Source organism: Akebia trifoliata, chromosome 15 (assembly GCF_017979445.1).
Source record: "Akebia trifoliata isolate Shusen 1 chromosome 15, ASM1797944v1, whole genome shotgun sequence".
NCBI lineage: Eukaryota > Viridiplantae > Streptophyta > Magnoliopsida > Ranunculales > Lardizabalaceae > Akebia > Akebia trifoliata.
The window spans coordinates 3,053,305-3,078,260 of NC_141389.1; the positions used below are offsets into that span (position 1 = coordinate 3,053,305).

The 24,956-nt window shown below is 35.6% G+C and overlaps 3 protein-coding genes across 3 annotated transcripts; 2 read left to right on the forward strand and 1 right to left on the reverse strand.

The window, feature by feature from the left end:
* Positions 1-2,982: 2,982 nt before the first annotated feature.
* Positions 2,983-9,044, forward strand: GUN5 (magnesium-chelatase subunit chlH, chloroplast, putative / Mg-protoporphyrin IX chelatase, putative (CHLH)). The gene is given in 5 exon segments (XM_086425382.1): positions 2,983-4,595; positions 4,869-4,951; positions 5,561-7,007; positions 7,010-7,362; positions 7,986-9,044. Coding segments are annotated over 5 exon segments (4,146 nt in total). The 5' UTR covers positions 2,983-3,187; the 3' UTR covers positions 8,841-9,044.
* Positions 9,045-10,527: 1,483 nt separating this feature from the next.
* LOC147383924 (uncharacterized) lies at positions 10,528-13,926 on the reverse strand. Its single transcript, XM_086426229.1, has 5 exons — positions 13,609-13,926; positions 13,319-13,493; positions 12,111-12,442; positions 11,111-11,177; positions 10,528-10,870 (listed from the first exon to the last, which is right to left on the reverse strand). Exons 1-5 carry the CDS (start codon positions 13,713-13,715, stop codon positions 10,835-10,837), a joined length of 717 nt encoding a protein of 238 aa, XP_086282355.1. The 5' UTR covers positions 13,716-13,926; the 3' UTR covers positions 10,528-10,834.
* A 10,501-nt stretch (positions 13,927-24,427) lies between these two features.
* On the forward strand, positions 24,428-24,956 carry LOC147383925 (uncharacterized). The gene has a single exon (XM_086424755.1). The coding sequence runs from the start codon at positions 24,553-24,555 to the stop codon at positions 24,802-24,804; it is 252 nt and encodes an 83-aa protein (XP_086280881.1). The 5' UTR covers positions 24,428-24,552; the 3' UTR covers positions 24,805-24,956.

Below are 24,956 nucleotides of genomic sequence, written 5' to 3' on the forward strand. Positions count from 1 at the left end.
CTGTCTTTGACTTTCTCTTAGGTTGTTTTGATATGTAGATAAAAAGTTAAAACACAACCCAACATCCCAAGAATGCCAATGGGCAAGGAGAATATTCTAAGGGCCTGTTTGGCTTGACTGAAAAAGAAGGTCATTCTATTAATAAAGGAAGAGAAAACTATAAAAAAGATTGGTAAATTATTTAAAATAATTTAATGGAATAATTAGCCTTAGTAGGTGAGAGAATAATTTGATTGAATGATTAGCCTTGTAGGTAATAAATTTGATTTGAATGAAAAGCCAATTGAAATGGTTTGTGACATGCAATGAAATATGGCTCATATTCTTGAAATGTTCAATTTTTCATTCTAGTCTCAGTCGAATTCAAAGGGTTTTCAATGAAATATTTCAAAATCCTTTGAAAGTTTAAACCATTGATTATAATCTTTATTATTATAATGAGAGAAGGCGGAGTAGAAGTGGTTTAACACCAATATATGGATTTCAAAAATACCCCCATTGTAACATGTATGTTTAGAGCCGTGATAATCTAACTCCCCCCCTCTGATAGACTTCCTACCATCCCCCTATCACAGATTCGCAAATCATTTGCCTCGGGATACACAAGAAAAAATTTATGATTTTTATGTATATCGAGTTAAATGATCTACGATTTTGTGATGGGAGTGTATGTCTAAGAGGGTTTCAGAAAATCATTATGTATAAGTTTAATATAATCGAGATCATTTTGGTCAAAACCAAGAAAATTGCAATTGCACCTCTCTAAAATCAATTGGTTCAATATCATTTTTATTATGTAATCTTCAAAACAACCCTTAATTAATATTTTAAATTACAAATAAGTCCTTCAGTTATATGTATGTTTGCACATGCCACCTTCTAATCTCAAATAAAAGAAGGATAATGTTGCAGTAACATTAAAATGAACATCGTGAGGGATATTTTGACGTAGATGTGTGTCAGAATCATAGATGCTTTCATCGAGATACATTATCTTAAGTTGCCCGATTGGATTGGATTTAGGGTCTACTTTGATCCATTGATGGAGACCATCCTTCCAAGCACAAAATCCAACGATCTAATTCTATTCTCTATATAATATCAACGGAATATGTATTATCGAGATAAGTATATAAACCAAGTTTTATTGACCCAGAAAGAAACACACAAGCGATCATGCACCAACAAGATTTCACAATCAAGACTTATCCTCGAGATACATTTGAAATCCCGAGGCATTTGCAACTGCTGGTGGTCTCCCCTTCATTCGTTAGAACGTATGGGAGATCAAGATATTTGTGTGTGCTATTGAGCCCCCCTATGAGGAGGGGAGAAAGAGATGGGCAGGGCCTCTTCGTTCCGTTCGGGCAGGGATGGCAGCGAGCAACCACCGATAGCAGGGCACAAGTAAATACCCGTTGTGTCGGATTTTGTGCTTGAATGATCAAGATTTTTTGTTTTTTTTTCTTTAATCCAAAATCGAAAAGATATTGGATCGGGTCCTTTTTGGATGTAGAATCCATGACCTAAATACTAAGTTTCCGGATCGGGTTTGGATTTATGGGTCTAATCCGATCCATTAATAGCATTAATAACATGTGGTGACCATCCATCGAAAAAGAAAGCATACGTGGCCCACCAAGAGACAACAAATGTCAATTCCCATGTAATCCACAAAAGAAGTAAACGATGGAATCCAAATCATCCGAAGATGCAATATCTCGTCCTTCCTCACTTCTTAGTGGCAATGCTCTTCGGAAATCCAAATCGACCAATGAGAAGCCAAGAAACTTCATCACTTTAAAGTCCCAAAAGATAATAAGCCAACGTTCATTTTTCCCAATAATAAATAAAAAAGTTCACAAAGGAAAATTTTATAAAAATAAATTAATTTCTTTTAAACACCTCCTCCCTTATTAATATTATTTATTATTCATCCCTCCTTGATTTAAAAAACAAAAAGAAATGAATCGTGATAATTTGACTCCCTCGTGTGGTATACTTAATCCACTCTCCTAACGTGATAAATTTAGGAATAGTAGGTCTGTACGCCTCAAGATGCAAAACTGCATTTTTCCCATAAAAATATGTATCTGAAGGTATATAGATCTACGATTCACAAACTTATCATGTCAGGAGAGTTGATTGAGTGTGCCACGTGGGATAGTCAGACTATCACGACTGATTTTTTAATTTAAAAAATAAGAATCATGATAATCTAACTCACCCTAGAACCATAGACTTTATATCTCGGGATACACAATTACACATCACCATAAATCTATGCAGTTCTATATCCCAATGAAAGAAAATCTATGATTCTGGCACATCTCATGTCAAGAGAGTATGTTGAGTATGTCATGTGGGATGTCAGATTAATTTGTGAGAGAAGCTATCATTATCATCATTTTATATCAAAGATTTGAAATAAAATGAGTTATAGTTTCAAGTCCCCTCATTGGCCACCGACAAAGATTAATCTCAACTTAATTGATATGTGTGATTTGTGGGGATATTACTTACACTCAGAGGATTTGAACGAGATATAATGTTCTAAGAGGTCAATTGCTTCGACCCTGTTAGTCAGATCTACGAGTATGAACAATTCTATCATAAAAAAAAAATTTGGATTCAAAATCTGCTCTCACTCACTAATTATTAATTTCTAATCTCTCTTGTCTAGCAAAAGAAATGATACGACTTCATAAAAAAAGTTAAAAGGTAAGGGTAGATAAATTTAATTTTTTATTAATTCAAGGAGGCATTTATAATATTTTACAAAATGAAGGAGGTTAATTAAAAAAAATCTCTAGAGAAAAAAAGAAAAAGAAAAAGAAACATCAAACGTCACTAGACCATAGTCATTAAATTTCTCGTCTCACAAACTGCCACGTGTACCATAAACTGAAAATAACTACTGCCTCAGATTCTCCTCCACTCTTCTCCACACAAATTTAATACTTAAAAGCTCTCAACCATTCATCTCTCCCAAACAACAACAGAAGAGAAGAGAAGATAAAAAAACAACACAGAGAGAAACCTTTTACTCTCTCTCTCTCTATCACTCTGTTCTTGAAACAGAGCAATTTGATTGAAACTAAAACCTCTCTTTCTCTCTCAATCTCACTTCTCCTCCTCTCTGTTCTTGAAACAGAGAAGCTTTTTTTGAAGCAAAAGAGCTTCTTTAATGGCTTCTCTACTCTCTTCTCCCTTTACCATACCAATTTCCAAAGCAGAACACCTCTCATCTTTCTCTCAAAAACATTTCTTCCTCCATTCATTCCTACCCAAGAAGCTAAATCAAACCAATAGTATAAAATCTGGTTTGAGAGTCAAATGTGCTACAATTGGTAATGGTTTATTCACTCAAACCACGCAAGAAGTTCGTCGAATCGTCCCCAACGATAATCATGGTCTACCCGTAGTTAAAATTGTCTATGTTGTACTTGAAGCTCAATACCAATCTTCAGTCTCCGCTGCGGTGAGGACCCTTAACAAGAATGAGAAGTACGCCTCATTCGAAGTCGTCGGTTACTTAGTCGAAGAGCTTCGAGACGATTCCACTTATAAGACATTCTGTAAAGATCTTGAAGATGCCAATATCTTCATTGGGTCTTTAATTTTCGTCGAAGAACTCGCGCAAAAGGTCAAGATCGCGGTCGAGAAAGAAAGAGATCGACTCGACGCTGTTCTTGTCTTCCCTTCGATGCCCGAAGTAATGAGACTAAACAAATTGGGGTCATTTAGTATGTCGCAATTGGGGCAATCGAAAAGCCCATTTTTTCAGCTCTTCAAGAGGAAGAAACAATCGGCGGGTTTCGCTGAAAGTATGTTGAAGCTTGTGAGAACTTTACCAAAGGTACTCAAGTATTTACCGAGCGATAAGGCTCAAGATGCTCGGCTTTATATACTTAGTTTACAATTTTGGCTGGGTGGATCGCCCGAAAATATACAAAATTTTCTTAAAATGATATCGGGTTCTTATGTTCCGGCATTGAAAGGGACTAAGGTTGAGTATTCAGATCCGGTTTTGTTCTTAGATACCGGAATATGGCACCCTTTGGCGCCTTGTATGTATGATGATGTGAAGGAGTATTTGAATTGGTATGGAACTCGAAGGGATGCTAATGAGAAGTTGAAAGATCCGAATGCGCCTATAATTGGGTTGATTTTACAGAGGAGTCATATCGTTACGGGTGACGAGAGTCATTATGTGGCAGTGATCATGGAATTGGAGGCTAAGGGGGCTAAGGTAATCCCCATTTTTTCGGGTGGGCTTGATTTTTCGGGGCCGGTTGAAAAGTTCTTGATTGATCCAATTAGTAAGAAACCATTTGTACATTCGGTGGTGTCGTTGACGGGTTTTGCACTTGTTGGAGGGCCAGCAAGGCAGGATCATCCGAGGGCTATTGGTGCATTGATGAAGCTCGATGTGCCGTACATTGTCGCATTGCCTTTAGTGTTTCAGACGACGGAGGAGTGGTTGAATAGTACTTTGGGTTTGCACCCAATTCAAGTGGCCTTGCAGGTCGCTCTTCCCGAGCTTGACGGTGGGATGGAACCTATTGTTTTCTCTGGACGAGATGCAAGAACGGGTAAGTGAAGCTTCTCTATTTTAGTGTTTCTGCTTTGTTTTCTTCTTTTATCATTAGTATTGTTTACATTCTTTGAGCTCTTAAGGCATTTGATGGAATGCTTCAATTAATCGTTTTAGATTTTCTTTAAGTACTTTTAACTAGATGTTCTAATGGGTATCTAGAATTTTTATTTTTTGTTATATTTTTATAGTTGGGGATCTCAAAATTTGAGTTTGTGCTTGGAATTGGAGAAGTATGTATTTTAAGGCTGATGGGTGAATGTTCTTGCAGGCAAATCACATGCCCTTCATAAGAGAGTGGAGCAGCTCTGCACAAGGGCAATTAGATGGGCTGAACTCAAAAGAAAAACAAAGGTATTTTTTCAAGTTTCTATGTCGTAACTTCTATACTATTAATAATCTTTTTTTTTTTTTTTTCTGTTTTCTAAATGCTATATAGAAAATCTTCATTTCGATATTCCGAAGATGATTGATCAAAGAACTTGAGTCAATTTTTATAGTTTCCAAATCTGCCCAACCAGGCTTCAACGACTACTGAGGAAATCTGATGAATTAACAACTACGTACTTATGAATTTTCGAGAATTTGGAAGAATCATATAAGAAACAAAAACTGGAAACAAGAGAATCCCCTACATGTCCCTTGTAGTCCACTTTTCAGCTAGTATATCATTAAGAATTTCCTTGATTCAATTTTGGCAAAACAAATCTTTCTCTTGTATTCTAATTTGATCAATTTTAAGACGAAAATCAGAATTGAGAAGTTCTATTTATGGTTTTTAATGAAAGTATCGGAGAACTATACATCTTCCTCTCTGGCTCACAAATGAAGTCTTCATCATGACTGGGCAATGTACATTTATTAATTCTTATTTATATGCTAATTAGCTACTTTTTAGAGTACAAACGTACTTCAGAAAATTCACCCGTATTTGTCTAAGATTGCAAACGATGGTGAATGCAGGTGGAGAAGAGACTTGCAATTACCGTTTTCAGCTTCCCACCTGACAAGGGTAACGTCGGAACAGCTGCCTATCTCAATGTTTTTGCCTCCATTTTCTCTGTCTTGAAGGATCTCCAAAATGATGGATACAATGTTGAGGGCCTACCCGAGACATCAGAAGCTCTTATCGAAGACATCCTTCATGACAAGGAGGCACAATTCAGTAGCCCAAATCTCAACGTTGCTTACAAAATGGGCGTTCGTGAGTACCATAGTCTCACTCCTTACGCTCACGCATTGGAAGAAAGTTGGGGCAAGGCACCCGGCAATCTCAATTCCGATGGTGAGAATCTCTTGGTCTATGGAAAACAGTATGGCAATGTCTTCATTGGTGTGCAACCCACATTCGGATATGAAGGTGACCCGATGCGTCTCCTGTTTTCAAAATCGGCTAGCCCACACCATGGGTTTGCTGCGTACTACTCGTTTGTCGAGAAGATCTTCAAGGCTGATGCTGTCCTCCACTTTGGCACACATGGGTCACTTGAGTTCATGCCTGGGAAACAAGTCGGGATGAGCGATGTTTGCTACCCTGACAGTCTTATCGGTAACATCCCCAATGTTTACTACTATGCTGCCAACAATCCATCTGAGGCAACCATAGCCAAGCGTCGTAGCTATGCTAACACCATTAGCTATCTGACACCTCCCGCTGAGAATGCTGGGCTCTACAAGGGTCTTAAACAACTTGGTGAGCTGATCTCTTCCTACCAATCACTCAAAGACACCGGTCGTGGGCCCCAAATCGTGAGCTCGATCATCAGTACGGCTAAGCAATGCAACCTTGACAAGGATGTAAGCCTTCCCGAAGAAGGTGAGGAGCTATCGTCAAAGGACCGAGACCTTGTAGTTGGGAAGGTTTATTCCAAGATCATGGAGATTGAATCCCGACTTTTGCCTTGTGGTCTCCATGTCATCGGTGAGCCACCATCAGCCATGGAGGCAGTCGCAACTCTAGTCAATATCGCCGCTCTAGACCGCCCAGAAGAGGGGATATCATCGCTCCCCTCAATATTAGCCGAGACAGTAGGAAGGAACATGGAGGATGTGTATAGAGGGAGTGACAAGGGTATCTTGAAGGATGTCGAGTTGCTTCGTCAGATAACTGAGGCTTCACGTGGAGCTGTATCGGCCTTTGTAGAGAAAACTACAAATAAAAAGGGTCAAGTGGTCGACGTGGCTGATAAACTAAGCTCTATCCTTGGGTTCGGTGTGAATGAGCCATGGGTGCAGTACTTGTCGAGTACAAAATTTTACCGGGCTGATAGAAACAAGCTTCGAACCATCTTTGAGTTCTTAGGAGAGTGCTTGAGATTAGTGGTGGCCGACAATGAATTGGGGAGCTTAAAACAAGCTTTGGAGGGTAGTTATGTGGAACCCGGACCCGGTGGAGATCCAATTAGGAACCCAAGGTGCTCCCAACGGGGAAGAACATTCACGCACTAGACCCTCAATCTATACCGACCGAAGCGGCATTGCAGAGTGCAAAGGTTGTGGTGGATCGGCTTTTGGAGAGGCAGAAGGCCGACAATGGTGGAAAGTATCCCGAGACGGTTGCACTTGTACTTTGGGGAACTGATAATATAAAGACGTATGGGGAGTCATTGGCACAAGTGTTATGGATGATTGGGGTGAGGCCAGTTTCGGATACTTTTGGCCGTGTCAACAAGGTAGAGGTCGTCAGCCTTGAAGAGCTTGGGCGTCCGAGGATTGACGTTGTCGTCAATTGCTCTGGTGTTTTCAGAGATCTCTTCATCAATCAGGTACTTTCATAGTTTGATAGTTCTTTTGTTATGTTCTGATTGTTAGAAACAGATTATAGAAACTGATTTCCAGAATCTAGGAGCTTGTTTTCGAAAAACTGGTTTCAGAATCTAGAATTAAAATATTGCTTTGCTGAACCTGTTTCTATAGTTATTATAGAATGAAATATTATATGCCTAAGCACAGAAAGTTCCCTTTATTGCAAGAAGAAACATATTTCTAAAAATGTATGAATGGGTCCTGCATATAGTCAAAAAAATTATAAAATTATCTGAATTAAGTAAAATTGGTGAATTGAAGAATTAATCAACGATTCCTCAATTAATCATGGAATATGTAACATCCAAAATTTTAGTTTTTTCAACATTGAAAGAAACCCAAAAAGATATTTTGTATAATCTCCAAAATTTTGCCGACTTTTTTACGAAATTTTTTCGAATATTTACTGAATCCGAACTTTGTTACTGTGGTGCTGCATTGCTTTTGATTTTAGCCGATTTCATTTTCTGCTTATGGGAGAATCACTTTGATAATCCAAGTCAAACTAACATCATCGAATTTTAGAATCAAAATATGGGTAAGAATCCTCTGTTGATGATCAATGTTTGTTTATGTTTCATAGATGAACCTCTTGGACAATGCGGTGAAGATGGTGGCGGAACTAGATGAGCCAGAGGACCAAAACTATGTCAAGAAGCATGCAGCCGAACAAGCACAAGAACTTGGCATTGCTGTTCGCGAGGCTGCAACTCGTATCTTCTCCAACGCATCGGGCTCTTACTCTTCCAACGTCAACCTTGCTGTTGAGAACTCATCATGGAACGATGAGAAGCAACTTCAAGACATGTACTTAAGCCGCAAATCATTTGCATTCGACTGCGATGCACCTGGAGCAGGCATGACCGAGAAACGTAAGGTCTTTGAGATGGCACTCAGCACTGCCGAAGCCACGTTCCAGAACCTAGACTCATCTGAAATCTCACTTACTGATGTGAGCCACTACTTCGACTCGGACCCCACAAACCTCGTACAAAACCTTAGAAAGGATGGGAAGAAGCCCAATGCGTATATCGCCGACACAACAACAGCCAATGCCCAAGTGAGGACATTGTCAGAGACAGTGCGTCTTGATGCACGCACCAAATTGCTTAACCCCAAGTGGTATGAAGGTATGTTGTCAAGTGGGTATGAGGGGGTGCGCGAAATCGAAAAACGTCTCACCAATACAGTTGGTTGGAGTGCCACGTCAGGACAAGTCGATAACTGGGTATACGAAGAGGCTAATTCGACATTTATTAAAGATGAGGAGATGCTCAAGAGGCTCATGAACACAAACCCAAATTCGTTTAGGAAATTGGTTCAAACTTTCCTTGAGGCTAATGGACGTGGATATTGGGATACGACGGAGCAAAACATTGAGAAGTTGAAGGAGTTGTACTCTGAAGTTGAAGACAAGATCGAAGGGATTGATCGGTAAATAATGAAAACTGTCTTAAGAATCTTCAATTACAATTTGACTGATTCTAGCCTTTCATGTTAGTCTTGTTTCTCTCTTTGTTTATGTTAATCTTGGGAAATAATGAACACTTGTAACTATCAAGGATGTTGAGAATATGAATTGGTTTGGTTGTTTTACCACTGAAGGTGAGTAATAAAACATTCTATCTGCTCTCTCATTTCAGTTTTAGTTTTATTCTTCTATGAAGTCATAGTTGTGATTTTTTTACCATTTCTTATCCTTCATATAGGTCTTGATTAGAGATCATTTTTAATTTGGTAGAAAATTCATTTGAAGGGGCACTATGAAAGATGAATTTGTGAAAAAATTGAAACAGCAAAGATACCAGAATACACACAAGCACAAGGATTTATGTGTATCGGCTATGTGCCTATGTCCATGGACCAGAACAAGTACAATCACTATTTCTCTTAAGTTTTACCGCCCTAGAGATCTCTATTTATAAAACAGGGAGTTACAAATCTCTCCCAAAAATAGAAAACCCTTAAGAAAATATTACACAATTGTCTTGCACAACAGAATACAAGACTTTTACAAAACAGAATTAATGAGTTGCATTTGACCCATCTTCTATGATTCCTAATTGAGACTGTTTGTTAATTTGTATTTGGGTTGACTCTTCCATCATTATCGAAATTCTTTGAATCGACGTAGGTATGGGTTTCGACGTCTCTTTAGTTTATTGAGTATTAGAGTAATTTAACTTCACATTCTGCCACCATTCACGCTTCTCTCAAATGCAAGACACACGGTGACAGTAGAGGGGATTCTTATTTATTCCCTGCAAGTATGGTTTATACCTTTAAATTGATTGGATAGTTTCTGTTCCCTCTCAAGAACAACAGTTCAGCGATTTTGGATCAGAGTAATTCAACTTCAAAGCATGGTTTTAAATCTCTTCCGAGACCGAGATGACTCGTCCAAGTCATCTCGGTATTGTCCACCAATGAGACGGGCTGACAAGTCATCTCAAACCTGAAGTATTTCTCCAAAGTCACTCCATTGTCTCATTGTTGAACAAGAACACTCAAATAAATTAGAAAACTCCTCCGAGACGAAACGTCAAAATGAGTTTTAAAACCATCGTTTAAAGACCTTATTGACCATTTTCCCCTTGTTATGACTTGACAATCAAACAACCTTGCTCTTTAAGATTACCTAGGCCCTGTGTGGATACACCTCCCCGCGAAAGAGCAAAAATCTATCTAAACGTTTGCTAGCTCCCCGAAGGAACAAAAGTCGTCAAGAAGCTCTATCCAAACGTAATGCTACTTTTTGCAAGATCTTGTTGTTAATGTTAAGAGTATTGTTTAGGATGCATTGTAATAAGGTGTATCTTGATACAAAATATCATCTTTAAATCATGATAAAGATTACTTTAGGTTTATGATTTGATTTGATTTGATTAAGATAAGATTTTAATTATTAGATTTGGTTAGATATGATTATGATTCTTCTGTTCCTCATATAAACCCCATCAGGGTTATGGAATCATTAATCAAATAGTAATCACTCCAATCCCATTCTTCTTTAGTGAATAGAATTTTTTTTGTACATAGAGAAGTCAATCCAAGATTTCACATAATCCTATATTGATCGATCATAGAAGACACGTGTATTGAGAGCTTTTCTAAATTGGGCTTTTCTCTCTCTCTCTCTCTTTTTCTGAAAACTTTTGCTTGTGATCCCACACTACTAGAATACCATACTGCTTCAATTTCATTTTTACATAGTATTGTAATACATTCGACGACTACAATTTCATTTCTATGCGTTATGTATTTTGATTTTCCTAAGAGATTCTTCCCTGTAAAATAGGGAAGAAAACTTCTCACAAAATTGATGAAAAGCCTGCCAAAGGCTTAATTCATCTACTAATGTATCACTCACTATAGTCTGTTATATATTGTTCTAAAATTTTCTAAACGTGTAATGAAGAAACCATGGAAGGATCAAGCTGATTCTACATCGCTACGAGGTCCTACTACCTGCAGAAATAAATACACCAAAGGATCAGAATCCTGATTAGATGATTCTAACAATCATTTTCATAGATTTCTACTTCAAATGTTAATCAAATATATATATTTCATGGCTTAGAAGGACACCTTGGTGAGACACATTAGGGTTCATGGAAAAGATTTGCTAAAATGGTTTAAAATTAGACAGATATGTTTAAACAAGGTCAGATAGATAATTATTGAATATGGTTTGGGAGGCTTCATTACCATGTACACATATGGGTCCCTATGGCCTCCTGCGCCGGATCGCTTGATTTCTTCCAGCTTCAATAGCCTGCAAGTTGTTGATGAGTATGATTTGTCATACATACCATAATTAAAATTTGAACCTGATCAGCTTGATTGTTGATTTATAGCCATTGGATTATATATTTTTCAATCATGGATTTGAAAACAAATGTTAAAAATTGTCCAAATCTAATGGCCACTAGGCTGATTGTTGTTGTGCATCTACTAATTTGAAGCAGGCTTGGGCTGACAAAATCACTTTCAGATTCAAGACTGGGCATAATGGATCGGGTCAGACATAAAATCCAATTAATTCTAATCCAATAATTTTGGATCTGGATCAAGAATTTGGGTTCATATAAGAATTTGATCCATATGTTTTTGGATTGGTTTTGAATCAACCATGTCCCAATCTGATTGGGGCTTGACTCAAAAATATGTTAGAAGTATATGAATTTATTACTCATATTGTTTGAATGCACCACTTTGGTTTGATTCAATCTGGACTCAATCCAATTGTTATTGTTTTAGATTTGGATCCTAATATTGATGCTTATCACATCGTGTTTTGCTCGGATTGGATGGGACCGGATCCTTATCTGGACCGATCCATTGACGGTCCCACAATTACCCCTGTATTTATCTAGTTTCCGGGTCAGTTTCAGGTCTTGACCCGTAATGAGTCAATCGGACCGTTCGCAACCCTACGTGGGGCCAACAATTTTTACTAAAGCCGTTCTACACTGACAACCTACAACATTGAGCTGATGTGGTGGCGTACATAGAACCATAGATTCTTTTTTATTCGTATCTCGAGGATATGGTTCTATACGAATTGATACGTCAGTGCAGTGTTGTGGGATGTCAGATTAGCATTTTCCTTTTTTATTAGCCGCGATCGAATCCGTGAAGTACAAATCGAATGCATGCCACGTGGCACTTTAAAAACCTAATTATTCATGTCAGAGAGAGAGATCACCTTCTGAGAGCCTTGCTGGTATCAGGGCTGTCACCAAGCACTTGTCGAATCCTAACCTCCGAAGCACAACTAACAGAGAGGAACTTCAAAATGGCTTCGGCTCGGCGCACCAAGCAAGCGGAGCCGAACGTTTGTCTATTCAACTTCTCGCCACGATTCAACGGCTCCGCGCCATAAACTAAGCTCGAAGAACTTGAACTTGATAGAGACAAATCTTCGGTTGTTTCCTTCGAAGAAGCCCAACTCATAACTACTGATTTTCTCCATTCGCTTAACAGATTCTTCTGGCGATCGAAATTTCTGTAGTGTTTCGAACGACTTCTTCTCACGACCTGCGAAATAACAGTAGATCGAAGTCGTGTTCGTTAATTGTGAGACGACTTATAGAGATATTTAGAAGCAAATTTGAATTTCTTCAGAAACAGTTGTAGATCGACATCAGAAAGTACTGTTTCATCGATTTAACTTGTTACAACGGATTCGAAACCGAACTACAGATATTAATTTAATATAAACAGGTTGTTTGTTTTTTTTGAAAAAAGAGAGAATTAAATGTAAGTTTTTCAAAGATTGATGTAACAGAGTGAGATCTCGAAAATAAAAGATGAAGTACAGAATAAGGAAATAATTCAGTTATAGAGATCTTAACTTCGTGCAGAAACCAGAACGAGAACTAAATCAAATTACAATAAAGAAACATTTGAAAGACGATTGGATGAACCAAAATTAAAATAAATAAAGAAAAAAATAAATACAGATATGCAGATTAGTAGCTGAGTTATCAAAATTACGCACATCTAGAACTTTTACAAAGACGAACTTTAGATCAAATTGAACTTAAACAGATCGTTCGGAAAAAGAGAATTAAACGTAAGTTTTTCAAAGATCTCGAAAATAATTGAAGTATAGAATAAGGAGATAATTCAGTTATTGAGATCTTAACTTCATACAGAAACCAGAATGAGAACTAAATCAAATTACAATAAAGAAACATTTGAGAGACGATTAGATGAACCAAAATTCAAATAAAAATAAAAGAAAAAAAGAAAAATAAATTCAGATGTGAAGATTACAGGTTGAATTACGTAATTTAGATCCAAATTACGCAGATCTAGAACTTTTACAAAGTCGAACTTTAAATATACAGAAACTCGTTATCAAAAACATCCGATCTTAAAATTCGAGAGATGGCAGACAGATCGAATCACCTTGAGCTTAATGTCATGGAGACGAGCTGCGACTGAGTGAATTCGAAGCCGATCAGCTCGAGAATTGCCAGTTGAACCATCGCTAATGAGAGATGAAGAACTCGACTTCGAATCACTCTGAGATTCATCTTCTTCGCTGTTACTGTTTCTCTTGAAAGATTGCTTGAAGCAGAAGCTGCAGAGGAAGTGAAACAGACAAAAAATTCTAATGAAGTTGCAGATATCGCGATCAGAAAGAAAAAAAGATGAAATCGAACTGTAGATCTGGAGTTTTTTGGCGGGAAAATCACCTTGGAGAGCTCAAAGCGTGAAGAAGAATTGGAGAAGAAGGTTTGGAGGAGAGAAGGAGAAGAGCTTCTGCGACTGTACGTTCTGATTGAGATGGGAATGCTTCCATGTTTCCAACACACTTTGCTGCAATGGCGGGCTTCGAAACTGTTTTTTGAATTTTTTATCTGAAGCGGGAAGGAATTAAATTCTATTTCTCTGAAGAAAATTGTTGTTAAATACCCGAATTATCCCTTTATTATGTATGTTCTTACGCGAACTTAGAAGTGAAAATAGGCTAATAGGGTGCTAATGGATCAGATCGGGTTTGGAATGGTTTTAAAACTCGGTTTTGCGTCTCATCCAGGCCCATACCGAGTTGTCTTGGACGAGTTTTCTGATACGTTTGAGACATCTCATTCAAAAAAATCAAAAAATTGAATGTGAGTCTTAAATCTTGGTAAAAAAATTGCCTTTGTGAGTTGGTCTCGTTCAGCTCCAATACTGAGTTAACTCGGGTGATACGTCTTGGTGTTGGACGAGTTTTAAAACCATGGTTTGGATTCGGGTATTGAAATTAAATATTCTGAAAATGCTGAATTTACTTCCTTCGTCTAGGGTTGTCAATAGGTCAGATCAAACCCAAAATCCGATAACTTCAGGTTTGGATTGAAGTTTTGGATTCCAATAAAGATCCGATTTGATGTCTTATTGGATTTGGATCAACCATGTTTCGGTGCAATAAGAATCCGATATGATATTTCCTCAGGAGCCACTAGGGCGCACCCTCACTTACTTGGTGCGTGTGATGTGCAGGCATTGCACGTGCCTGGAACTAGTCCTTGGACAAGATCATGGTCTATGGACTGGTAAAAGCCCAAAACAAGCCCAGTCCACTCGATCTGATAATATGTTAGAAATTGTATAAATTATTTTATATATTTGTTGAGATATGTAAAATTTATTTAGATTTTGGTTATGAAATCGGGTTTTGCCCAATCTGAATGTTAATGGATCGGATCTGGACCTTAATGTTGAGATACGATAAAGTTCTATTCCAATCTTGACAGCCCTACCTGATCTAGACCCGATCCATTGATAGCCCTACCTTTGACAATGCGTTGTCGTGGCAATGTGGTGACAACCATAGATTTTATCCTTTTATATCGGGGGAAAATATGTGTAATGATTTTGTAAGTCAACCAGATAGGGTAACTCAAAAACTCAACTGATGTTTACCTTGCAAGAACGGTAGATTTTTCCCTCAAGATACATTACTACACATCCGCATAAAACATTTGTAGTTGTGTATCCCGAGGAAAATCTACGATTCTTGCACCTACCACGTTAGTGAGTTTTTCAGTTACCCTGTCAAGTTGAGTTACAAAATTAGCACTCTAAAATACATGGTTCTTTATACACTACCATGCCAGCAAAGTGTTGAACAAGATGTCGAAGGAAGTCAGTTTAGAAAGACTCTTTGAAGGTAGACTTTGTTAACATGTGCTCTAAATACTCCTTGAAATTTTATTTTCCTACCAAAAACACCCTCAAATACTTATTTCTAAGGGTGCACACTAGATCGGGTAAATCCAAGTTTTTTGGATTGGATTGGTTCGGATTGAGCATGATTTGGTTCAGGTACGGATTGTTAAAAAAAAAAAAACTGATTGATTTGGTTCAGTTCCAAATTAGGGGTATAATAGAATCGAACCAATTTTTATATTTATTATAATATATATTTAAAATAAAATATAATCTTAAAAAACAAAAGATAAAAACAAGCAATATTTTGATTCAGGTTCTTGATATTGATTTTAAGAATGACTTTGATCTTCAATCATCCCTTACAAGGTAAGTGTTAAAATTTAGTTTCATTACTTTATTTTCTAATTTTTTCATGATTTTTATTTTTAATGTATTATGCGTGATGTTTTGTTTATGTTGAAATAATAGATATGTTGATGTTTTGTTTATGCATGTTGTGTGTTATGTGTGATGTTTTGTTTAATATTTATTTTTCTCAGTTTTAAGTTTTAACTATTTTAATTTTACTATTGAACATAATAAGTATGAGAACCGAGAGGTGATCCAAATCAATCCGAACCAAGGTTGGTTTGGATTGGTTCAGTTCTATAGGGAAATTGAATTGATTTGATTCTAAATTTGTAGAACCGATCATGTTTGGTTCGATTCTAATTTTGCCACAAATTCAAACCAATCCAAACTATGTGCACCCCTACTTATTTCCAAGGTATATCTAATTCCCCTAAAGCCGGATAAAAAATTTGAAGAGTATGATCCCCTATTTTTTCTAGAAAACATTTTACCCTAAAAAATGATTTATTGCTCTTTACAGAAAAATGTTTTTTCCAAACCAATCAATGGAAATTGATTATATGTTTTATATGTTATTCTCTCATGATTGTCCTACCCACACTGGATGCAATCAGAATTAATTTTTTCAAGGAATTCTTTTTCTCATGGTTGTTTTTACAAGTTCTTAGGTTTTTTTATTTTTTTTTTATTTTTTTAAGTTTTATATTGGATAAGAATCTAATCTCTTTGGAGTCCTCATTTAGGGTTGTAACCTGGTCGGGTTGGGCTGGGTTGGGTCGGGTTTTCTCAGGCCTACTAAAGTGGCAAAGCCCTCAACCTGAGTTTTGAGTTTCTAAATTTGGGTTGAGCTTGGGTTAGCGCTAGTTATATAGTTTTTAGTGGATTGAACAAGCTTTGTTTTATTTTGATTAGCAAGAAATTTTATATCTTAAATAAGAAATAACTAAAAATAAATATTTATATATTATTATATGTCCTCGGATTCCGGGTCGGATTGTCCAAAGACCCAAACCCTCAAACCTAAGCTCATCTCTAATTAAGGTTGAGTTGAGTTATTTTAACTCAGGCTCGACTCATGTTCTACAAAACTCGGCCAGGTTTCGATACCTATTTCTTATGGTTCCACTAATGAATAATCATCCCAAATTATAGGTAGACCCATCAATAGATTAGGTTTGGATATGTTCCATATCTTTCTAGGACCAATCCAATAATAATCGAATAGGATCAGAGTCAGAATATTCCAAAATTGGATTTTTATCGAATCTCATATCTCAATAGTATACTTTAAATCTGGTTCAATAATAATTGATAGCAAATTAAATATGGGTTTGGATCCGTTGACTCGTGAAGAATGAGTTATGAAAAAAACACATGATTCGAATCGTATAAACATGAAATCCAACGGTTGAGATCATGTGTTTTTCTTATGAGTCATTCTTTTGGCGTCATCGGAGTCCAACCCATAAGGGATACTATGATTTCAATACTTATCTCGAGGAGGTACATGCTAACTTCTATTAAGAGATGAATTTTCTCTCATATTAACTAAAAATCGCCTCTTTGATCTCTCATGTTCATCCTTCAAGGTTGGACAAACCCTCCCTCTTTAATTTTTGAATATTTCAAACACCCATAGAATTTGATGATAATTTGAGATTCCCCATACTTCAAACTAGGGGTGCAACTAGGTCTGGTTCAAATTGAGAACCGAACCTAATTGATAGCCTTGGGGTCGTTTGATTCGGTTTAGAACAAATTGTGGTACGGTTCCAGTTACGAAAATGGAGAATCGATCAATTTGATTCGGTCATCGGATCATGCTTGAATAGAACCGAACCAAACTAAAAACCAAACCCCTATACGATAAAAAATATATATACCTATAAATTTATATATATATATATATATATATATATATATAGTAATTATTATGAATTATTTTAAGAGTTAGGACATAGATTAATGATCTTTTATGAGTAAACTAATGACTTTTTATGGATAGATTTATGATTTATTGTATGAAATTTTATGTTTGTTTTTTCATTAAAAAATATCACTTATAATTTATAGAATATTAGCAATCTATTGAACTGAATCGAACCAAACCGACTTTAATTCGGTTTGGGTTGGTTTGGTTCCCAAGGAATTTTGTTCGGTTCTGGTTCTTATTTAGTGGAACCAACCTATGTCGAGTCGATTCCAATTTGACCTCAAATCGAACCAAGTTGCACCCTTATTTCAAATTGATAACTTGCCTTGTTTGACTATGTTACCCACCTCCCAAATTCATGGTAACAAATTTCGGATTTGGTAATTATTTGGTGAGAGTTCAATTCAGTTAATTGAGGAAAGTTTCATAAAAAATCAAATTTTTTTTGGAGATTATACAGAATATTTTATTGGATTTGTTGCTCAAACCTACCATCTTCAACTTCTTTCTAAATCTTTTTTTTTTTCTTGATGTTTGAATGTTGAAAAAATTAAAAATTTTGAGGTGAAAGGTAAAAATGTTACCATATTTCATGATTATTTGAGGAATTGTCAATTAATTCGTCCAATTAATCAGCTTACCCTTAATTCAAAGAATTTTATGAACATTTTGAACAATTCAGAGAAATTTTTTTCTTTTACTAATCTAAACTAACAAATAAAATCCTCATTTTCAACTTGTAACCAAAATTCCTTAATTTTTCTTCCTAAAACTACATATTGTCAAACTGTGCCACCTCTAATGAGAAATGACTTAAATGTTATCTTCTTAAAATTCTAACTTAAATTTTCTCTCTAAAAAAACGTTCTTCAAGTTCTAGAACCTAATAGGAAGAAAAATGTTAAAGTGACATTAATATTAATGTGGTTTCACACATGGCTGACGTGGATATGTGTAAGGAACCTTAAATGCTTTTCCTCGAGATATGAGTGAAAATCATCGATAATTATGAGCACACCTCCAAGTCAACAATGTGTGAATCGATATCAACTATAATGGCCAATCGTTAAAAGTAGTTTGGGATGCTTTAAATGTTCGAGGCTCGAGGAAGACCGCCAACTTTAAAATAGACTCAAAATTAGGTTGACTCGAAACTCAGTCAAGTCAAATCAGATGTGATTGGAATTTGAGTTGCCTGGAACCCCAACCTTGATGGAACCAACTTGTCCGAGTCAACTTGTAAAATCAGTCGAATCAACTCCAAGATACACTCAATCAGATAAAAACCTGGAGTAAGTTATTTAGTTATAAATAATATTTTTGTGGGAAATAAAAATATACTTTTATTTAAATTATTTTTCTAAACAATATATTTAAAATATTTTTATTCGACTCCTCCAAGTCAACTCGTGAATTTTTTTACTTGACTGACTCGACTCAGTATATCAGAGTTGAGTTTAAAAACAATTGCTTTAAAATGCCACTAAATATTAGCCCAAGATATCATATATATTTTCTCCCTTTTATCTAGATATTATTTGAATATGAGGTATTTGGGATAATTTCTTTTGTCAATTTGGATATTGTTTTGTATCCCGAGGAGTACAGATCTATGGTTCAAGCACATGTCATGCCCGAGGTGTTGATTGAGTATGCCACGTGAGGGAGTCATTTTATCACGATTCATAAAATTTACCCTTTTTTTTTCTCTCTAAATCTTGATTTGACAAGTTTTCTTTTGAAACACGTCAATCCCTAGATCGATTCGAATCTTAGGAATTCACGATTATTCTCTACTTACATTTTCGTTGGAGATTACGTAGTTTAACGATCATTATTGAATTTCTCCCTAGGGTATTAGATGTTCGAGAAGTTGTCTTTATCTTACCACCGATGTTTATATCTTCAGCAATGCTATATTTTCCCAAAAATCATATCTTACTCTCGAGGTTTAAAGGAAAAAAAAAAGAGGGATAAATATTTTCTTGCAAATTAAACTTGAAGATGAAGACATTTACATTATTTACTACTAGTGTCATGTGAAAATTTGAGGTCGATACTCGATCCTTTTGAAATCACGAGAAACTCTTAAATAGTTACCAAAAATCATATCACTTTAGACAAGCATAAGAAAAGACCTATATATATTTTTTGGAATCAAGGTATTTAGACCTCTCAAAGCACCTAATTAAACCTTGAGGCACGTGCAATTCCCTCGCCTACGGGTGTTAATGGGTCGATTCCTAAGAAAATTATAACCATAACCACTATATTTTTTGGTTCTGGTTCTTATTGGTTTCGATTCTAAAATAAGTGGAACACAAACCAAGCTAACAAGATTCAATAGTACCCATCGGTTCTGATTCTTTTTGTTTTTATTTTTGAAGATTAAAGGGGGGTTAGGTAAACCCCCAACTAAAGAACAAAGCACCCACATGCCTCTTTACAAAGAATCCTCATGAGGTCACTAGGAATATCCGTAAGCTCCATCACTACTTTGCCTAAAAATGGAGGAAGGAGGTAAGGAAATTGATTGCTTGGTTGCACTCTCGGAAGCAGAAGTTGAAATCTATCCTAAAGAAGTGTCTAGATCCAGCTCTAATTTATTTTATCAATTTCTCCTCTCTCCAAAGGGCTTTATACTCCCCATTGATGCAATCAATCTCTAGCTATGATTCTAATCATTTATAACTAATAAGATTTAAGAATATATAATCTATTTTAAAACTCCAATATTTAGTCTATATGAAAAATTGAAATTTTTTATATAAGAAGAATGCTAACATCTAATACTTTATGGGGACCTTGGCATTATCCAACATTTTTTTTTTCTTCAATAAAATCACTTCTCGTTTTATCTTTTAGTGAAAAAAACAATGATATATTGATATTTTATATAATAAATACTTGTTTACATAATAAATGCTAAGAGCATTTAAGGATTTTGAATTTAATATTTTTTTTGGTAAATACTTTGATAATCAATGTTAACATAATAAATACATTTATTAATGACATATTAAATATATTTATTGTGTAAAAGATTAATATGTCTTTATCTTTTTCACTAAAAAACAAAACGAATAGAGATATTATTGAAAAAGAAAAAGTGTTGGATAATGCCAACGTCCTTATGAGATCTTAGACATTAACATTCCCCTTTTATATAATATATATTAAATTTATAATATAGGAGAACCTAAAATCATGAATAATATAAAAATAATGAAAAAATAAATCAATTTCACGTACCTGTGGGTACCGATCGGATAGAACCTAATGTTTTCGATTCCTAACGATTCGATTCCATGTTAGACTTGACTTCAATAAGTTTCAATAAATAAGGAATTGAAATTGGGGTTTTCGCTTCTGGGTAATTGGGTACCCAATAACACTCCCAACATCAAGTAATTTTTCAGATAATTCTGTAAGGGTGGTCCAAGGAGGGATTTGAACTCAAGACCTCTACTTCTCAAGACTTGGTCTTAGCTATCCCACCAACCTTTCAAGTATATGAAGTCAACTTGATTAAATTTTGGATTGTCTCAATTCTCCGGAACTAAAATTCATTTAAATCAACTTGTCAAGTTGACTAAAATTTGTGGCAATTCTTGAGAAATGACCGAATCAAATTAGAAACTCTGCCAATGTAAACATCATATTTAATATTATTTATTTAATAAAAATATAAATGTAAAATTGTTAATTTAAAAATATTTTCAGATATTTAATAAGTAATCAAAATATATATTTAAGTTGCCAAATGGCGAGTCTTCAAATTGATTCGACTCAATGAACATCCGAGTGGAGTCAAATTATCAAATTTCAAAAGTTCAGAAAATAAAAATAGAGTTACTATTACCACACCAACTTTTACTATTGCCACACCAACGGTGTGGCAATAGTAATTCTCTAAAAATATTCGTCAACCGATTCCACATCCATGGCGTAAGTGTGTGGAAGAAATGCTACTTTGTCTTAAAGTAGGAATAATTATGATTTATGAGGCGCCTTGCACGCGGCGAATATTTGACTGCACCGTTTGAACGCAAAGAATAGAAAAGAGTGGTTAGAGGGCAGGGCAGATTTACAGAAAGGGCAATTGCCCCCACAAAATTTTAAAAAATTATATTTTTCTCTTATAAATTTTATATATTTTGAGTTACCCCCACTTCACTCAAAGTTTTTTGATTTATTAGAACTTTTTTTATTTGATTAATATTTGACAGTTGCCCCCACCCCACCGATAACATTGTCCCTTGACTTAGTTCCTCTGTTGTAGACTAATAAGAAATTATGTAAATGCCCTTTTCTACATATTTTAACAAAAAATACTCATTAATTTTTGCTTCAAAACCACTCATCTTCTCATGTTCTAAAATCTTATTAGGCAACTATAGTTTGTCTCCCACTACAAGAAAATGTTGGCCCGGTAAATATGTTAGACCCCCCCCCCCCCCCCCCCCATATTTTTATAAATACTTAGATACACCTGTTGTTTTATGCCATACCCCTTGACCACAGTCGTAAATGAAAATTTAATAAAATGACTTAAATATCCCTGTTGAGATAAATTTTGGATAATCATCTATGTTTTGAGATTTATCTTAATAAGCATGATTAGTCATATATAATTAAAGGGTGGCGTTTGACAGCCAACGTTGTCCTATATGACTTAAAAAATTTTGATTGAACTGATTTTTTGTGAAGATGATCTCTATGGTGAGGACATTATCCTCACAAAAAAATCAGTCCAATCTAAAACTTCTAAGTCTATCAAAAATGGTTTATAAAATTTCGATAAAAAATCGACAGTCCACAATTTTTGAATCATTTTTTATGGGGTTAGAAGTTTCAAATTGGACTGATTTCTTGTGAGGATGATATTTTCACCATAGAGATAATCCTCACAAAAACTCAGCCTAATCCGAAATTTTTAAGCCATATAGGACCAACGTGTTGGCTCCCTACCGTTAGCTGCCAAACCTGACCAATAATTAAATGAATATCAAAAAATAAAAATAAAGAACACACGAAAAGTTTTAACTTCAAATTGTTAATTACATTTTTACCCTATTTACAATATAAAATAATTGGTGAACTACTAAGTTTGGATGTATATTTTCTTTCGCATGGTTGTCACATGTCGTGATCCATCAAATATCAGTAGTTTAGTTAGTTTGTCATCAATTCACTAATTGTATAACACCTCCGTAAGAATTGCAATTACTTCCATGTCTAACACTCAGATAGTTTTCTGACTCTTAATGATGGACTTGGATGATGAGTAATCATCTTTAGACTAATATTTACAAATTTCTATATTTTTTTAATACAAATATCAATGATAGATAGTTGTGCCATTTCTAATCCTTTTCGATTCCAGGCAGGGGCAAAGCCATGATCTTCTCTTAGTGGGGGCAAACTTATAGTTCATTGGAGAGCAAGGGGGCAAAAATTAGAGGGAGATGAGGGAGTGGGGACAACATGATCAAACAAGGCATGTCAGTAGTTCAAAATGCAAGGGTATCTCAAATTTAAGCATAAATTCAAGGGTATCTAAAATGTCCAAAAAAGTTGAGCGGGGACAATTGCCCAACAATGTCTCCTTAGCTCCCCCCTTGATTCTAGGCTATCTTACTTTTTAAATCTATCCTCCATCTTTCCAAAATCTATTGATATTTTTTAAATTTTGATTATAAGAAAAATCCATTATTTTTCAAAATTTTCAAAATATCTTACTGTTGGGTGGCTGTCACATTTTTTAGGGATTTATTTGCCCACTCTTCCATTTCTATGATGGGTGGAAGAGAGGAAGACTAGACTATAAACGTTGCCTAGTAGGGTTCCTACGCTTTGTATTAGTTGGTTTGGTTTATGCTCCCATCGGTTTGATGGTACAAAGAGTAGGGTAGTGCTACCTACTATTTTGTTCTACCATTTTCAGGTTATTGGACTCATAACGACAACTAAAGCATTGGTCGATCGTTGTTCTTGACTCAGACCGAATATGTGCAATTTCAAATTTCTCATTAATTGATTGTACATCGATTTTCTTATGCATTCATGCTCTAGATCTATAATAAAGTATGTAGTTTTTTTTTTGATAATTGGGTATCCCTATAGATAGTGAATCAGGTCCGTATCTAGACTTTGTCTAATCCGTAGTCCAAGGGCACGTGCAACACCCGTACATCATACACACCAGGTAAATGAGAATGTGCCCTCAGGGTGGCCCTTGAGGAATTAGAGCTCATGTTGGGTATTGAACTCACGATATATGGGCATTAATAGTTTATCTATCTAAAAATTGTCATTGAGCCAACTCCTCGGGGTTGAAAGTAGGTAGGTTTTGTTAATTTGTGCCTTGAAATGCAAATGTACTTTGAAAATAAGCATTTGAGGTTATTTTTTATAGAAAAAAAATATTTTTGAAGATATTTTTGAAAGTAGGTAGGTTTTTACACTATTCATTTTAATTTCTGAAACATGTTTTTCTTAGTGAATTTATCACCTTTATAATTAACAAATTCACTGATAAATTAGCATTGCGATCATTGATATGGTAAAACCGTTGATATTTTATCTATGGAAAATGTTGGAATGGCACAGGGTATTTATTGCGAGTCTCAAAAGTCTAATGTGGGATGTCCACATAACCATAGATGTGTTTCCTCATGATACAAGTAAAAATCATCTATGGTTATGTAAGCATCTCCACCTCAGAATTGTGAGAATCACAGTAAATCCCGTGTCACCTCAGCACGAATCTTTATCTACTAATTTATTGATAATAAAAGTGATGAACTCACAAATTTATGAATTATAAAATTGACTAATTCACTGAAAAAACATGTTTTGGGAATTAGAATGAATTTTGTACTTTAACTTGGAATTTCGTTACATTCACCGAACGAAATCGAGATTCGTCCTTTTTATTTATTTATTTTAATTGAGATGTAATATATAAAAGTTGGGGTGCCAATAGCACTTCTCTAAAAGAAAGAGAGGCGAAAAGGGCGTTTGCGGTGATCTTGGTCCTATAAATGCGTCTCGTCTATCATTTCTTTTCAAACCATTTCTTGGGCTCAGACATGTGGGATGTCTTCTAAGTTCTAGCTTTCTTTCCTTCTTCGTTTCTCTTCCTCTTCTCTGTTGTTTTTCCTTCTTTTTGCAAAGAGAGAGAGAGAGAGAGATGGGGAAATATGTGGAGATATTGGATTTGGGGGTGAGGATCGTAGCTAGGTTTCATTCTCATTGCCCTCAAACGGCACGGATGTACTATCATCCTCCATCAAATCATGAAGAAAGCCAACAACACCATCATCACCAATCTGATAATGGAGGAATTTCTGTTGGAAACGCAGATAATGTCTCCAATCGTTGCGGAATCAAGGCTGCTAGGGGGGTTGATTCTACAGATTTCATCATTTATACCCTTGTTTGAGCCCTAAAAATCAACAAACCATATGTTATAGAGAGAATCAACAACCTTATTATCATATTCTTCTTCTTTATCTCTATTTTGATTTTACTCATTTTGTTGTTGATTTAAGGATCTGAGAGATTTGAGTTCTGTTCTTCTTTATTTTTCTGAAA

What these genes read in the sequence shown, in the direction of transcription:
- LOC147383924 (XM_086426229.1), bottom strand. Translation starts at nt 13,715, where the DNA reads ATGGAAGCATTCCCATCTCAATCAGAACGTACAGTCGCAGAAGCTCTT. An exon ending in TCCATGACATTAAGCTCAAG is followed by an intron (nt 12,443 to 13,318) that starts GTGATTCGATCT and finishes GTTATTTCGCAG; the next exon opens with GTCGTGAGAAGAAGTCGTTC. An exon ending in ACCAGCAAGGCTCTCAGAAG is followed by an intron (nt 11,178 to 12,110) that starts GTGATCTCTCTC and finishes AACAACTTGCAG; the next exon opens with GCTATTGAAGCTGGAAGAAA.
- LOC147383925 (XM_086424755.1), top strand. Translation starts at nt 24,553, where the DNA reads ATGGGGAAATATGTGGAGATATTGGATTTGGGGGTGAGGATCGTAGCT.